Below are 16,540 nucleotides of genomic sequence, written 5' to 3' on the forward strand. Positions count from 1 at the left end.
ACTTAAAACAATATGACACTGAATCAAAACAGGATATAGATCAAGAAACAGAAGAGAAACACCATAAACAAACAACTTATAAAAATTAGTCCATAACAAAGGAATCATTTCAAATCATCAGGAGAAAGTTGGACTTTTCAACAAAGTACTGAAACAGCTATTTATTTGTTAGAAAACAAAATTAGAACTCTATTGCACTGTAGCTCCAATAAATGCAGGAGCTTGGAAATTTAAAGGCAAGAAAAGAAAATATAGAATTCAAAAACAAGTATAAATAAACATTTATATCATTTGCCAGGGAGTGGGATGAAAAAGATTGCCTAAACATGATTCCAAAAAGCTAGAAACCATATAAGAAGACTAAAGAGCTTCACTAAATAAAAAAAAATCTCTCCATTGAAATGACCTTCATACACAAGGTCCGAAGGTAAATGCTTACCTGGGACAAAATTTCATCAACATACAAGACAGCCAATGAGCAAATATCCTGACCATTTAAAGAGCTCATGAGACAGGAGGGGGAAAAATGGACCTCCTAATGCAAAAGCAGGCCAAGGACACAAACACACAATTCACAAAAATAATGACAAACACAAATAAAAATTCCACCTCACACGTGATCCAAAAGATGGAGCTAAAACAGCAATGAGATATCATTTTTGTATACTACATATCAAATGATCAGTCATTTAAAAGTAAATTTAAAAGATAATCTCTAGGGTTAGGAACTGTGTAGGGAAACACTCTCACTCACTCCTGGCAACAGTGTCAAATGGGTGTAACCATTCTGAAGATAGGTTGGGAATATGCTTTCAAAACCTGAAAAACAAGCATAGCCTTTTTTTTTTTGAGAGGGAGTCTCACTTTGTCATATAGGCTGGAGTGCAGTGGCGTGATCTCGGCTCACTACAATCTCTGTCTCGCAGGTTCATGTCATTCTCCTACCTCAGCCTCCCAAGTAGCTGGGACTACAGGTGCCCGCCACCACGCTAGCTAACTTTTTTTTGTATTTTTAGTAGAGACGGGGTTTCACTATATTAGCCAGGATGGTCTTGATCTCCTGTCCTCGTGATCTGCCCGCCACGGCCTCCCAAAGTGCTGGGATTACAGGCATGAGCCACTGCACCAGGCCGAAAGAAGCATACCCTTGACTCAGCAATTTTATACTAGAAATGTTATCTAAATTATGTCAAAGAATATAATTTTGGATATCCCCAAAGATTTACCTATGAAAATAGTTATTGTAAATGCTATGTATACTGTTTTTACATAAAGAAACATTTATTTAGTAAATGGGATTGACTGAACAAACTATGATACATGGAATATTATGTAGCCATTAAAAACAATATCATGGAAGATTAATTATTTTATGATATGGATCATTATATAGTCAGTGTTACCGAAGAGTATATGTACTATAGCCTTAGTGTGGTTTTTAAAAGTACATATGAATACGTACAAGAACAAACAAGGCATAAAAGATACACAACAATCCGAGTGCAGTGGCTCACTCCTGTAATCCCAGCACTTTGGGAGGCCGAGGCGGGCAGATTGCTTGAGGTCAGGAGTTCAAAACCAGCCAGCCAACATGGTGAAATCCTGTCTCTATTAAAAACACAAAACATTAGCCAGGCATGGTGGCTTGAGCCTATAATTCCAGCTACTTGGGAGGCTGAGGCATGAGAATTGCTTGAACCTGGAAGGCAGAGGTTGCAGTGAGCCAAGATCGCGCCACTGCACTCCACTCCAGCCTGGGCATAGACTTTGTCTCCAAAAAAAAAAAAAAAAGATACACAACAGAGTTTAACTGGGCCTATCAGTGGGGATGGGATCGGATGGGACTATGGGTGAATGGGTGATGTTAGCATTTTTCTTTATTTTACTTACCTATGTTTTCTGAACCTCCTGCAATTAACATGTATTACTTTGGTAATATGGAAAAATAATAAAGGTTGTTAAACTGAAGGGTTTGTGCATAACCTAAAACATACTGGAGGAGTTCTCAGCTCCCCGAGGTGATCTCTGAATAACTCACCAAAGGTGGAGTCTTCCCCAAGCTCCTTCCCGTATTTCAGCATACAGTCCCCCAGCAAGCCTTCCGTCTGCGGGTATCCTGTGGTCTTCACCTGCCCTCGGATCTTTGACACAGTGTTCAGCATTCCTAGCTTAGCTCTGTATGCTTAAAAACATTGTCATTTGTAATTCTTTACAGTTACAAGTTGGAGTGACAGGTACATAGCATTTAATAAACGCAGCTGCCAAAATTGAGGTCACCTTAAACAAAATGCCAGAGACCTGAGGCCTGAAACAATTGTGTGTAAACCATTTAATTTTCTCATGTAATTTTCTAGGTTCTTTACAAAGGTGGGTGCTAAGTGCACTGTTCCACAGCCACGATGAACCATAGAAATGATGGCGCACATCAGCTGGGCGCAGTGGCTCACACCTGTAATCCCAGCACTTTGGGAGGCCAAGGCAGGCGGATCACCCTGAGGTCAGGAGTTCAAGACCAGCCTGACCAACATGGAGAAACTCCATCTCTACTAAAAATACAAAAAATTAGCCAGGCACGGTGGCACACGCCTGTAATCCTAGCTACTCGGGTGGCTGAGGCAGGAGAATTACTTGAACCCAGGAGGCGGAGGTTGCAGTGAGCCAAGATCGTGCCATTGCACTCCAGCCTGGGGGACAAGAGCGAGACTTAGTCTCAAAAAAAAAAAAAAAAAAAAAAAAAGAAATGATGGCACACATTGCTGACTTCAAATAATAGTGACCAGGCTTTTGTGAGCACCACCCCTTGGGTGAGACCCTTTGGAAAGCTTGCAGCTGCTAACACATGAAGTCACACACTGACACCTGTGTGACACTGACATGCTTTTCTTTTTGTTTAAATGTAAACAAAAATGGAATTGCCGAGGAGGATGTTTCAAACAACCAACTGGTCATTCACACACACACACACACACACACACACACACACACACACACACACACACTGTGCTCCCAAGGACTGATTCAGCCTAATGATTTTCAGTATTATGGGAGGCAGGTGCTGCTGTTTAGGAGGCAGAATCATAGGAGGAGACAGACCACCCATCCTTAGTGAATGCTAGCCTTGTGTGGCTGGTCCCAAGGTGCAGCTCAGCCCCTGCTCCCTAGGGAGGTGATGGGCATCACTGCGTCTTACCTTGCTTTCCTTCCTCTAACTCAGGCACTGAGTATTTACTCGTTGTTGCACTGGGCCCTGTGCAACAACACACTGTGCTCATTACAGGGACTCCACAGACAGCCTTTGCCCTCAAGGAGCTAAAAGTCTAGCTACTGGGAGGCAGAATATACAGGACGTAATTATGAAAATAAAGTCCCGTGCGGTGCAGGGCAAGGGAAAGGCAGCAATATGCTGAAGAAAGATGGAAAGTACAGGGAATAGTATAGAGAACAGTGTCAGTAACGTGTAGAAGAGGGAATACTGTGGCATAATCAGTGGACAAAAAGTAGGCTTGTTTGACCTAAAAAAGATATTAATACAGGACAAAGTGGGAGACAGCTATGGGAAAATGTGACTATGATTGAAAATGTGACTATGAAAATGTGACCAAGCTAAGGATTTGAGATTTCATCCTGTAGGTGAGAGAGTGAATCACATACTAGTTTGTGGTATTTGAGATACTTTTAGGTAGTCAAGAGATACACTTTTTTTCCTACTGTAATAATTTTGTACTTATTTTTAATGTATTTTAAATCAGTGCTTCTCAAACTTTAATGTGTACGTAAATAATCCAAGGATCTTGTTAAAATGTAGAGTGATTCCATCGGTCTGGATTGAGCTTAAGATTGTGCATTTCCAGCAATAGACCGCACTGTGAGTAGTGACATTCACAGTGCCAGCTGTGAATGCCACTTACATTCACCTGACATTCACAGTGCCAGCCTTTTTTGTTGTTGTTTTGAAACAACAACTGTTGCCCAGGCTGTAGTGCAGTGGTGTGATCACGGCTCACTGCGACCACAAACTCATGGGCTCAAGCGATCCTCCCACCTCAGCCTTCTGAATAAATAGGACTACAGACGCATTACCACATCTGGCTAATTTTGAAAATGTTTTGTAGACATAGAGTCTTGCTACATTGTCCAGGCTGGTCTCGAACTCTTGGCCTCAAGCAATCATTATGCCTTGGCCTCCCAAAGTGCTGGGATTACTGGCATAAGCCACTGTGCCTGGCCAGTGCTGGACTTTTGAACCTCACATTTATCCTCAAAGCATTTATCCTCCAGGTCCCCAGGCCCAAAGGTTCACTCCCACACACCACATACACACTCTTTCTCTCTCTCTCTGTCTCTCTCTCTGCCCATCTTTCCGGCTGTTGGAATGGGGTGTGGGATGCAGCAGGCATATGGGTGAGAGCCATTAAACTGAATAAGAGTTTGCTAGGGCTGCCTCTTCTCTAGGGATAACCAGAGACCTCTAGCCAGTGGACACTTTTATTGTTGGCCAACACCTCCTTATCCCATTCAAGAGTCAGCTGGTTGAAGGTGAAACATTTGTTTGATTTCATAGTGTATTCCAGCACCCCAAAATCCTCTAGTGCAGAGAAAGCACTTATTAAATATTTGTTGACTGATATATCAGGAAAAGCAATCTGTGGGGCTGATTTCAATCACTGATGTGGCCAGGGAGGAGAAGATACATTTTTACGGTTTTCAAAGCTATTGTCATCAATACAATTGTAAAGAACTTTAGACCTGCCTGGATACATCTGATAAAATTTATATTCTTAAATTTTTACTTTCTCAATTTTCAAATGGTTAGGTTTGTGCTGATGCCTACAGTCAAGGGAATCACAGGAACTCCACGCAAATAATAAATTCCGAAAAAGGAAAGGCGGCTTCAGAAATCCACAGATTTCAAGGCTTGGGCGCCCTCTATTGGTTCTTATAATTTACAACCTGGGAAAATCTCATCAATAGATGCTGCTTGGGGACCTAGAAACCCAGACAGTGTGACACTGGATTTATGCAGTCTTTCGTATTCACTACATCTTGTTTCTCCAGCATTTAAGCCATGAAGAGAAAGCTCTTTCAAATTAACATATACCTCTATTATATGGTACACAAGGGCAGAATTTTTTAAAAAAATTATAAAGAGGAATAAAGAAGAAATAAGGGAGTAAGAAAATATTTGCCAAATGTTTAGTGGCTTTCTGAAGCAACTCGTAAAAAAACCTTTGTTCAGTGCTCCCTTGTTGCTACGACCAGCACTCCATTCGGATGACGTCAATTTATGTTCACAAATATAGCTGTTCTGTTTCTCATCAATAGGACTGAATGCAACTACCTTTGGTCACTGGAGATTCAGCTTTAAAAACTGAATTTCATTATTGGGACACAGATGACATTGTTTCTACATTATGTCAACTAAACACCAAGTAAACATGGATTATTAGGGTCTGTGACAGCAAATGAACAAGAGAATATTTCAACTTTACCTGGATTTGGCTGAAGATATTCAGTGGTTTTTGAAAGAATTTCTGCAACAGCTTTATTGGTAACATCTATTTTCTTAAAAGCAAAATTTTAAAAAGTTAGTAAATGACAAACTCAATAAATTCACAAAAGAACAAATAGAGGAGTAATTTTCATTAATTTAATTCTTCTAACACCATTATGATGATTTTAATCCAAGTGAACGTTTTCAACATTTTTGAGAGATGCAATATTTTCTCACTTTCTGATTTTTGGAACATCACCTCCTTCCAGTGATGTTGGAGAACATTAATTTACTTTTCCTTTTAACATTAAAATGAATATTAAGGTAATATTTAGAAAATCTGGAAAAGTTATTATGCTCCACTAGATTATCAGATATACTTGGAAGTCTCTCAAAACTAACACTAGACATGAACCAAACTCTCCTTATCTGCTGGGTGAACTTGAATTTCTATACTTATATAAGGATGCCACAATAATGATCCATATTAGCAACTGCCTCAGTAATCAACAATAAAATAATCATAATCATTAGCATTATAATACAATGAACATACTCATTTGTGCTACGGTCAGATGTTAACATCAAAGTTTTCCCCAAACATTCCCTGAAAGTTAACCCTTTCTGGTTAAGACTGAATCTTTCCTTCTGCAAAACCATTCCTGGACTTTCTGGTTCTTAGTTAACCAGAGAGCTAATATGGGAATAAACAATAAAGTTAAAATGCAAGTTGCAATAGCTTTATTTATACCATCAATAGGCCAAAAGAAAATGTAAAGAAAAAGATCTCATTCATAAAAGCAATAAAAATGCAGTAACAAAGAATAACCATTATGAGAAATTCACAACACCTATTTGAAAAACCACATTCTTAGATGGGAAAACTCAGTTTTGGAAAGATATGCATTCTTCCCAAATTAACATGCAAAATTCATTCAAATCCCATCATAATTTCAATTTTTTCTTTTTTTGTTAAAATTTGGCAAACTGATAAAGTGAGTCTTCATACTATATACATGATTTAAAATATCAACCTAAAAAAACCAGACTATAAAACGACTAACATATAGAGGACAGTATTTTGAAATACTGGAGTGGGAAGAAACTTCTAACCAGGACCTGAAATTCAAATGTCATAAATAAAAAGACCAAAATTCTGATTCCATAAAAACTCAAAAACTGAACACGAAAAGATACAGTATGTGACATTTGCCAAAAGTGGCAAACAAAAATATATAAAGGACAAAGGGTTAGTATCCATAATATTCAAAACTCCCATTTAAACAAACAAGAAAGAAGGAAAAGGCTGGGCATGGTGGCACACACCTGTAATCCCAGCACTTTGGGAGGCTGAGGCAGGTGGATCACCTGAGGTCAGGAGTTCAAGACTTGGCTGGCCAACATGATGAAACCTATCTCTACAAAAATGCAAAAATTAGCCGGGCATGATGATGGGTGCCTGTAATCCCAGCTACTCAGGAGGCTGAGGTGGGAGAATCGCTTGAACCTGGAAGGCGAAGGTTGCAGTGAGCCGAGATCACACCACTACACTCCAGCCTGGGCAACAGAGCGAGACTCTATGTCTTAAAAATAAAGAAGGAAAAGAGGAAAAACACAAGCTGCCTACAAAGATTTGAAAAAAATATTCAGAACTGTAAATAAAAAGGAGATACTTTACATTCTCCAGATTGATAAAAGCATTTTTAAAATCAGTTATACTCAATATCAGGTATTATATGGGTGTGGAGTAATGGGTCATTTCATACACAACAGGAATACAAAATGGTATGTTTTTGGAGGTCAAGGGAGAAGTTCTTATTAATGGACATATTAATGAGCCAGGTATTATACTTCTAAGAATTTAACCTTTTAGAAACACACCAGTAAATTGCAGTGAAGGAAAAACATGTTTGTTAGGCCATCTTATGTAATATTGAAAATGGAAATCAATAAGAGACTGATTGGATAAATTATGAAACATCCAAGTAAAGGAATACTCTTTCATCATAAGGAAAAAAAACAAGGAGGATCGACATTCAAAGTACATACAAAGGAAGAAAGCAAGCTGCAGAGTGATTTATAATAGAAGACAGACCATTTTTGTAATTTAGAGAACTATGATCCTGCCAGGGTCACAAGTTTGCAAGCAAGCAATCTTACCCAGCCTGAAATCGCATTTGTTCCCCTTAGCTAAATACATTAATTTGGACTAAATAAATTAACCTGGAGCCCCAGGAAAGTTTTAAAAGACAGTACAGAAATGATAAAAAAAAAAAAAGAGTCAAACCTATATTACTGATACGCGTGTGCTGTGTGTGCAAGTGGGCATGTGCGTGTGTGTTTGGCCTAGTAACAAGTTTTGTGACTTTGAGATCTCTTTGGTACGTTCAGCTATTTGCCAAGATCGTTAAAATGTTTAAGAGAATCTGATAACCTAGATATTTATGTCTTATTAGTCACAAGAAATGTTAAGGGCTTAGGAAAACGCTGTTAATAGATTTTATGTGAAGTTTGAGGGAGTCCTATACATTGCCTTTGTGATTATAGCTTGAAATGTCTAAGGGAATTTACTTAATTATAGAACTGGTGGTAAATATTTAAGGATTGAATCTGTTAAGCTTATGTGTTAATTAATGCAACCTTGAATGAAAATTAACTATAATGATTATCATCTTATAGCAAAATTACTAAATTTGGAAATAAGGTTCGTAAGTTCAGCTTAAAGCTTAAGAAAAATGAGGATTTTAGATTTATAATGTAACAAATTAGATATTAGTTAAAACATAGAGTGTTTCCTTTGATATATACAACACTTTTTGGACATGAAAAGCCATCAGAAAGCTCAGTCACCTCTGAAAGAAGATAATGATGATGATGATGAGAGGAATTAGAACGGGGACATTTTCTACTTCAGATCTTTTTTTATATCTTTTGAAACAAAAAAGCCCAAGAAACAAATGACCATAAACTTGCAAGGGCCTCACAGGCCCTGACATGCACACACTGGAGCTGCCTCCACACCAGCTCAAGCATCAAAACTAGAAATAAACCCTTTACAAATTGAAGAGTAAATATGCTGGCTAATGTGGAGTCAAGATGAGCATTAAAAACAAAACAAAACAAAACAAAAAAACAACAAAAACTCATGTAGCTTAAAAACAAACAAAATCTCCCTCCTAGAATAACTAAGGACACTATTGTGTGTGTGTGTGTCTGTGTGTGTGTGTGTGTATGTGTCTGTTCACATCTACCAATTGCTATGAAAATATCTTGCCAAACCATTAAGAAAAATAGAGGAAAGCAGAGTGGTAAAAATTATTTTTGTGAAGTCAACCTGGTATGGCAGCATCTTGGTTAGTTAAATCTGGAATTTCTGTTTAATGCTGGCATCTTGCCCATGAGGTGTCCCAAGGGCTGTGCCACTGACTCCCTTAGGCCCAGCCCCTGAGTAAGACAGCTGCTAGCAACTCTCATTTCTGACACTTATTTACGGCATTCTCTTTAAAAAATGCTATCAGTAGGCATATCCCCTTTCTTCTTCTTTATGTAATTTATTTGTGTTTTTCCTTTTTCTCCCTCTTGGCCACACTTGGTAGAGGTTTGTTGCTTTACAGCTTTCCTAAAGCTCTTGGCTTTGTAGTTTCGATCTTTTGTGATTATTGTTTTCTATTTTATTAATCTCTTTTTTATCCATATTGATTTCTACCTTCTACCTAGAGTAACTTAACTTGCTGTTATTTTCCTAGCTTCTTGAATTGCATGATTTATTCACTTTCTCCCAACATTTATTTTCTTTAAATACATTTACAGTTTAGCCACATATCACAGGCTTTGACATACAGAATTGTCACTCATGCCTAAATAACGTCATTTTACTTTCCATTTCCTCTTTAAACTAAGAATGACTCTTACACATTTTAAAATTTCCAAACATCCAGAATTTAGAAGCTCTACCTTCCCTTATACTTCTTGTGTTCTATGGTATCACTTGGGGAAATTTATCGAGGTTTTTTTTTTCTATAACCTAGTACATAATTGATTACCGTATTTGTCCCAAAGGAATTTGAAAACTATGGACATTCTCCATTTGGGGAATGCAGATATCTATATTTATTTATAATCAAAGGTATTAATCATATTTTATGCAAATCCTCCATGAGCCTATTGATTATTGTCAGTTTAATCTATTATTTTATGAGAGAGGTATGTGAAGTCTACCTATATTTTTATGAACTCTCCATTTATTTCTGACAGCTTCTACCTTACAAATTCAAATGCTATGTTATGTAGTGCAGAATGGTTCATAACTATTATAATTTCCTGATAGACTACATTGACTGTATCTTTTTATAATTAAAAAGCTTTTTAAATTTAGTGCTTTTCTTGCATCAAATTTTATTATGATTTTACTATTGTTCCTCTATTTTTATATTGTTAGCATTAATTATAGAATATTTTTTCCCACTACTTTGGCATTTCTGTATCATTTTTAGGTGGGTCTAATACCATCTAATACATCTCTTCTGGAAGGTTTTTAAAACTTCTGGTCATCTATTATATGTTTCCATGCTTTTCATTGCTGTAATAAAACAGATAATAGACTTTATGTTTCTTCTGTAACTCACTGGGGTTTTTGGAGGTAAAAGCAGGTAAGCAAGAAGGATCTCAATTCATTAACTGAAACTAAAACTCTTGAAAAATGCTTTAAAATCTAACATTTCAACTAAATCATTTTGTTAGTAACAAAGCTATACATCACATATTTGTATATTAAGAGTTTTTTTAAGTAATTTAAGGTATGTCAATGGTGTGAACATGTTTCCATGGTTTAAAGGTTCAGAAATTAAGTTTTTTTCAAAAGCAAAAACAAAATAAGCTTTTCCCCCTCAAGGCATTAACATTTCTAGACACTCAATAGCTCTCATCCAGAGAACAGAGAACTCCCTGGAAGATGAGCTGGTCAGAGCCAAGGTATCCTGAGGAGATACTCTCCCGGACGGTGGACAGCCTGGGGCTGGACTTCCTCCCCCAGCACCTGCTGACATCTCTGCTACCTACTGTGTCTGCAGCCTTGATGTTACACTTGAGGGTGGATGCCTTGTGTCATTTCCTCCCTCTCTCCTTTGACAGAGGGGGTGGGGCGGGTGTCTAATTATTAAAACAAGGCTATGTTTAAAGGGCCCAGACAATGAGGAAAGAAACAGTATGTTGTTAATACTGGTGGTTCTAGTTCTGCCTCCACATGAGCAACTCCACACAGCTGACTGGGAAACATGTTAACGGACAGAGACGATACCATTTTTCTTTGGAGCATGTTACAATCATTTCTGTCCCAAGCCCATCATATTTTTTGTAAGTTATTTCAAATATGTTAATGTTTGCATAATTCTCACAAAATCCATTTGAGACAAACAGGGCACACTTATCATCTCTGTATCAGTTCAAAAAGATGAATTCACTTATCCAAGTTCCCACACTGGTTCTAGTGGCAGAACCAGGATAAAAGGTGTTTGCTATGCAGCTCCTGCAACACATGGAAGCAGAACCCGAGTCTTCCACACGGTAAATAAATCATTATGCATTTGAAAAACCTTGTCCCAGAAATACATTTTGATTCTCCAAAATATATACTACCAATTACTTTGGCCTTGCAGTAACTGCCAAGATTGCCCATCTTTTGCACATTCTGACTTCTGGCCACTAGAGGGTACCAGTTACCCACATCGATCTCATTACTCGACCTGCGCAAACTGGATATAGCTACAGGGGGAGGGCTGGAATGTGGGAAAGCATTGCCTCGTAGGATTGCATAATCCACACCTATATTTAAACATCCTAGATTTCCACTCGAATATCCTTTACAATAGCAGTATATCTCATATCACAATGAAAGTCAGTTTCTAATCAATTTACAAATTAAAATGCTCTCTTACCCTTTCCATGTCAAGAAATTCATCATCTAGTTTAGTTCCTTCAGCACCACTTATTTTTTCACTAAATAGCTGCAGAAATAAACATAAATAATTGCATTGTACAATGATTTCTTGTCACAGTTTTTTATCTAAATTATTAAAAACAGAAACAAACTTGGATTCAACTTGTTGGATTTTTTGAACTAAGTCCTTTAAGAAAATTGTTGGAAGGGGTAACCATATCTAAAGGCATAGGAAGACATACATTTCTCATGCAGTCAACAGATATTTATTATGCACCTACTATGTGTAAAACACATGGTAAGTGCTGTAGGACAAAGACACGAGAGATACTTGTCATCAGGGAACACACAGTTCACCCAAAGAGTCAACACACAAACATTCAACTAAAAAACAAGGAAAGAATAAGAACCATTAAAAAATAATAGTACTAGAGACAAATTATTGTAAATGCACTAAGTGGTAGTCACTTCAGTGATGCACAGAATGGACTTTGAGAACCCACAGCACTGGGAGTGGGTTCATGCAGGATCTGTTTCCTAGAAGATGTGGCATTTGAGCTGGCATTTCAAGGATAGGGAACACTTCATCGGGCAGCATTGAAGAAAAGGCCTTCTGGGATGAGGCACCATGGAAAAAAGAGCCAGGGGCAGGAATGGATATGGCAGGTTTTCTCAGCCCCGGCTCTATTGATATTTATAGCAGATAATTATCTGTTGTGGGGGCTTCCTGTGCACTGCAAGATGTTTAGCAGCATCCTCGGTCTCTACTTGCTAAAGGCCAGTACTGCAAGCATGGGGACACACACACTTGTAACAACCAAAAATGTTGCCCAAGAGCTGAAGACAATTTGTGTATGGCCAATGTGCTCAAAAAACATCAATAAATAGTGTTTAACTGTGAAAACTAGTGCACAAGGGAGAATGGACGAAAATAAAATCTGAAAGTTACGCAACGCCCAGAGCACACAGATTCTCAAATGCCAAGCTAAAGAGTACAAGTTAGAGATCCCTAAAGAGTCTTCATCAAACACAAAGAAACCCTTTAGAAAAGCAAGTCTGCCACCAGGATGGTTGGATTAAAGAACAAGGAAGACAAATTGGAAGAAAAAAGTATGTTCAATCATTTTCTTTAGCAAAATACATTAACATAATCTACGCCCTTAAAATAGTAATATGAATATTCAAATCCATAGTAAGGGAGGTGCCATCAATTAATGGTGAAAAGATTGCAGGTTGTTTTAAATGCATGTGTAGTTACTACTACTATTACACATGCGGTATTACTATTTAATAGGAACAATATAAGTGGAGACAGTATTTTACTTAAATTCGAAGTGTGAGAAGGAATTTCTTGAAGACAGCAGCTAGAGAAGACTACAAAATTGGCCAGGGTTCTCCAACCTCCCTGTTCTGCGTCTTTACAGTTTCTCCCAGCTAGAGTTGGAGTCTATCTCCCCACCTAGTAAATCTGGGCTGGGCTTGTAACTTGTTTTGACCCCACAGAAACAAGCCTGGCTAGGCAGGAAAAGATCCTGTGTGCTTCCACTCACTCTCTAGAAACACTGTTGCTACCCTGTGAACAAGCCCAGGCAAATTAACTGAATGGAGAGAAACAAGTGGCCCAGACACCCCCCAAGGTACAACCAGTCCACCCTCAGAATCAGAGCCACTCAGCTGACCTGCAGGTGACTGCAGTAACCTGAGAGACCCCAGCCGAGATCAGCCCCATCTGCTGAGGCATGGGAACAGGAGTCCAATAAACGGTATTGCTTAAAACCACTGAATTGGGGTGGTTTGCCACATAATAGAAGTTATCTGGTACACTGGACAAGAATCCTTACTTTTCTGATTGAGTACGGCAGTCAGAGAGAATTATCCTAATGCCTTGATACAAGATATAACTTCCAATAGAAAAAATCAAAAATTTAATTTCCACACACCAAGCAGCGTTTTAACAGATGTATCCATCAGCAGTTAACTCTCCTAAACATTTTTGTTGTTGTTATTCAGTAGTGAAATCATCCAACATATTGGTTCTCAACTTTGGAGGTAATAGCCTGAGAATCTAAGGAAAGTGACACAGTCTCTCCTGGGGTGGGGAGTGGCACCTCCACGTTTTGTTGCCATGGTAAATTGCAAAAGTGGTCACAGGCTTTGCACCTCCTCCCATTAAGAAGTCTATTTTTCCACCCTTCGACTTGCTTTGGCCAATAGAAGAGTGTAAACCACACTGTGTAGCTATAAAGTCCCAATCAGTACTCACAAAGAGGCTCTGTAGATACTTCTGCTCACTCTGTGAGGTCCACTGTAACTACTTCCACGTAAGTCTAGGCTGCCTTGTTGGAGAGTGAAAGATCATGTGGATCAGAGATCAGCCATCCTACCTGAGCAACCTCGGACCATCAAGCCCTCAGCCCACCTGGCAGCTGACCGGCAACAGGTGACTGAACCCAGCAGAGATCAGCCACACCAGCACATGCACCCACCCAGTGCTCCCAGCCCAAATTGCTGACCCACAGAATCATAAACTAAATGAACATTTTTTTGGTCTGAAGTCGCTGTTTTGGGATGGTGGGTTATATAGCAAAAGCCGACTGCTAGAGTGGCCTGCCGTTTCCTGTGACTATTGAAACCACAGAAGCCCACACGTAGATCCACGTTTTAAAATAACTATTTGAAAATACCTTTGGCTTGGAGAGTTAGACCCGAAATCTCTTTAATCCGAACCAGTTCTCACTCACTCAGGTTTTACTTGTTCTATTTTCAGAAACCAAAATGTCTAATAGAAGGAGTAGTGTTTCTACTTTCAAGAACAGAAACTAGTGACATGAATATATCTTGTTTGAAAAGACAACATGTGGGATCATTTTCAACAGGAGTCACAGGTAAGAGTCATCATTCATTTCTGCTTTTCCTGAATTTCCCAGTGATGTTTAGCTGTTTTGATACATTAAGTATAAATACACACATAGCATTAGCTGTTTAGGCCACTCAATTATATTTCAGAGGTCAGTCAAGGAACAAATATTGTTTGTTGAGCATCTACTATGTGCAGGGACATGACTGGTACTTGGGATAGAAAGATTAAAAAAGAGACGTGATTCCTACAGGGCACCTGGCCTCATTCCAGGGTTACAGGGTTATTTCCTTTAGGTGCGGGAAGCTAAATATAAATACTCAAGCTTCTATTTCTGATAAGATGACTATTCAAATTCAACTCTGATGCACTTCCTATGCTCTGAATACAAATCAAGGATAGATTAAATATCAAAATATGTACTCCTATGTCTTCAATAAGTAGCAAGGATAGATTAAATATCAAAAAAAGAAAACCAGAAAGATAAGCAATGCTCAAAACCAGAATAAACATTTTTGTGAACCTGAAAATGAACAGAAACACAACATGATGAACAAGGTTGAGGCCTCAGGCCTGCTGGGCTTCTTGCCTGCACACAGGCTATGACAGCCAGCAGTCTGGCTCCTGCTGCGTACAAAACGATCTAGAATAGTGCTCCATGAGACCAGAATCTGGGTTCAAGTTCTGCTTACAGCTGGGGATGGAAAAGCAAATGAGGCTGGAAAAAAAAAATCGGATGTAAATCTCTGTCTGATGCTACCACATGTGGCAATCTGCAGGCCCAAGGAGACTGAAGGACAAAGAATAAGTCAAGTCACACCTCCTCCCCACTCCAGCTCTGTGACTGGATCCAGATATCGCCAGTATCACCACAGAACAGAAACCACAGTTTTGTACTGGGGCCTTGGGAAGCTGGGTGGAAGAAGCCACAATCACTAGACAGAAGTGAGCACAAAAGAGGTTAAAATTAAAATTCATCCTAGATCTAAATTCTAAGGCACATGAATAAAATATAACACCAAGAAAGAGAGCCAACAAAATCACATAACATAACATAACATAACATAACATAATAGAACATAACATGAATTCACTTCTAGTGAAAACTATATTATGAAACAATATAATAAAGACTTTTTAATGTGTGTTTAGGATATTATTAAAATGATAGATAAAGGAATAACTTCTATTAATGAAGAGCAAGCAGTTATACAAAAGGACAGAAATTTTAAAGATAGACATAAAACATTAGAAACAAAAAGTATTATATAGCCGGGCACTGTGGCTCACACCTGTAATCCCAGCACTTTGGGAGGCCGAGGTGGGTGGATCACGAGGTCAGGAGATAGAGACTATCCCGGCTAACATAGTGAAACCCCATCTCTACTAAAAATACAAAAAATTAGCCGGGCGTAGTGGCGGGCGCCTGTAGTCCCAGCTACTTGGGAGGCTGAGGCAGAAGAATGGCGTGAATCCGGGAGGCGGAGCTTGCAGTGAGCCGAGATCGCGACACTGCACTCCAGCCTGGGCGGCAGAGCGAGACTCCGTCTCAAAAAAAAAAAAAAAAAAAAAAGTATTATATAGTCATAAAAATGAAAAACCCAATAGATGGGACAAACTCCAGCCTGGGCACAATCAGGAAAGAACTGGTAAGCTTGAAAACATGAAGGAATTTACTCAAAGAACATAAACAGAGACGAAGAGTTTTTTTTAATGAAGTATCAGTTAATTGATATGAAGGATAAGTGAGAGATTCCAAGATATATCCAACAGGCACTCCAGAAAAAAGAACGGAATACAGGAGCATCAATATCAAAAAAGAAGGCTCTTTTCTCTTCTGCAATTGAAGGAAGTTAGGAGTCTACAGTTTGGAAGTACACTCAAGTACCATGCAAGATGAATATTAACTCACACCCAGACACAGCAAAATCTCAAGAATAAACAATCCTAAAACTATCACAGGGGCAAAAAACATCCAGAGCAACAATAAGATTGACAGCAGATTTCTCTTCTGCAACAGCAGATGCCAGGGACATCTGGCCAGGGCGTCAAAGTGCTAAAAAGAAATCGGCTAGGCACAGGATTACAGATCATGCCTATAATTACAGCACTTCGGGAGGCTGAGGCAGGTGGATCACCTGAGGTCAGATGTTCGAGACCAGCCTGGCCAACATGGTGAAACCCTGTCTCTACTAAAAATACAAAAATTAGCCGGGTGAGGTGGCGCAATAAAAACCTAGAATTTCCCCTCTCCCTA

The 16,540-nt window shown here is 38.8% G+C and overlaps 1 protein-coding gene across 4 annotated transcripts in view; it reads right to left on the reverse strand.

Moving 5' to 3' along the window:
* SH3GL3 (SH3-domain GRB2-like 3) overlaps positions 1-16,540 on the reverse strand; it is a 174,839-nt gene that overhangs the window by 51,307 nt on the left and 106,992 nt on the right. For 3 of the 4 annotated variants that reach the window (XR_001003097.1, XM_011953861.1, XM_011953862.1), the window contains exons 2-4: positions 11,425-11,493; positions 5,490-5,562; positions 2,039-2,182 (exon numbers count right to left, since the gene is read on the reverse strand). Coding sequence is in view for 3 of the 4 variants with exons in the window: in XM_011953861.1 (XP_011809251.1) it covers positions 2,039-2,182; positions 5,490-5,562; positions 11,425-11,493 (286 nt within the window). In the remaining variant the exon portion in view is untranslated. The remainder of the gene's footprint in view (positions 1-2,038; positions 2,183-5,489; positions 5,563-11,424; positions 11,494-16,540) is intronic. The other variant, XM_011953864.1, reaches the window with a different exon arrangement.

The sequence above is a fragment of the Colobus angolensis genome, unplaced genomic scaffold (genome assembly GCF_000951035.1).
Source record: "Colobus angolensis palliatus isolate OR3802 unplaced genomic scaffold, Cang.pa_1.0 Scaffold376, whole genome shotgun sequence".
NCBI classification, from domain to species: Eukaryota; Metazoa; Chordata; class Mammalia; order Primates; family Cercopithecidae; genus Colobus; species Colobus angolensis.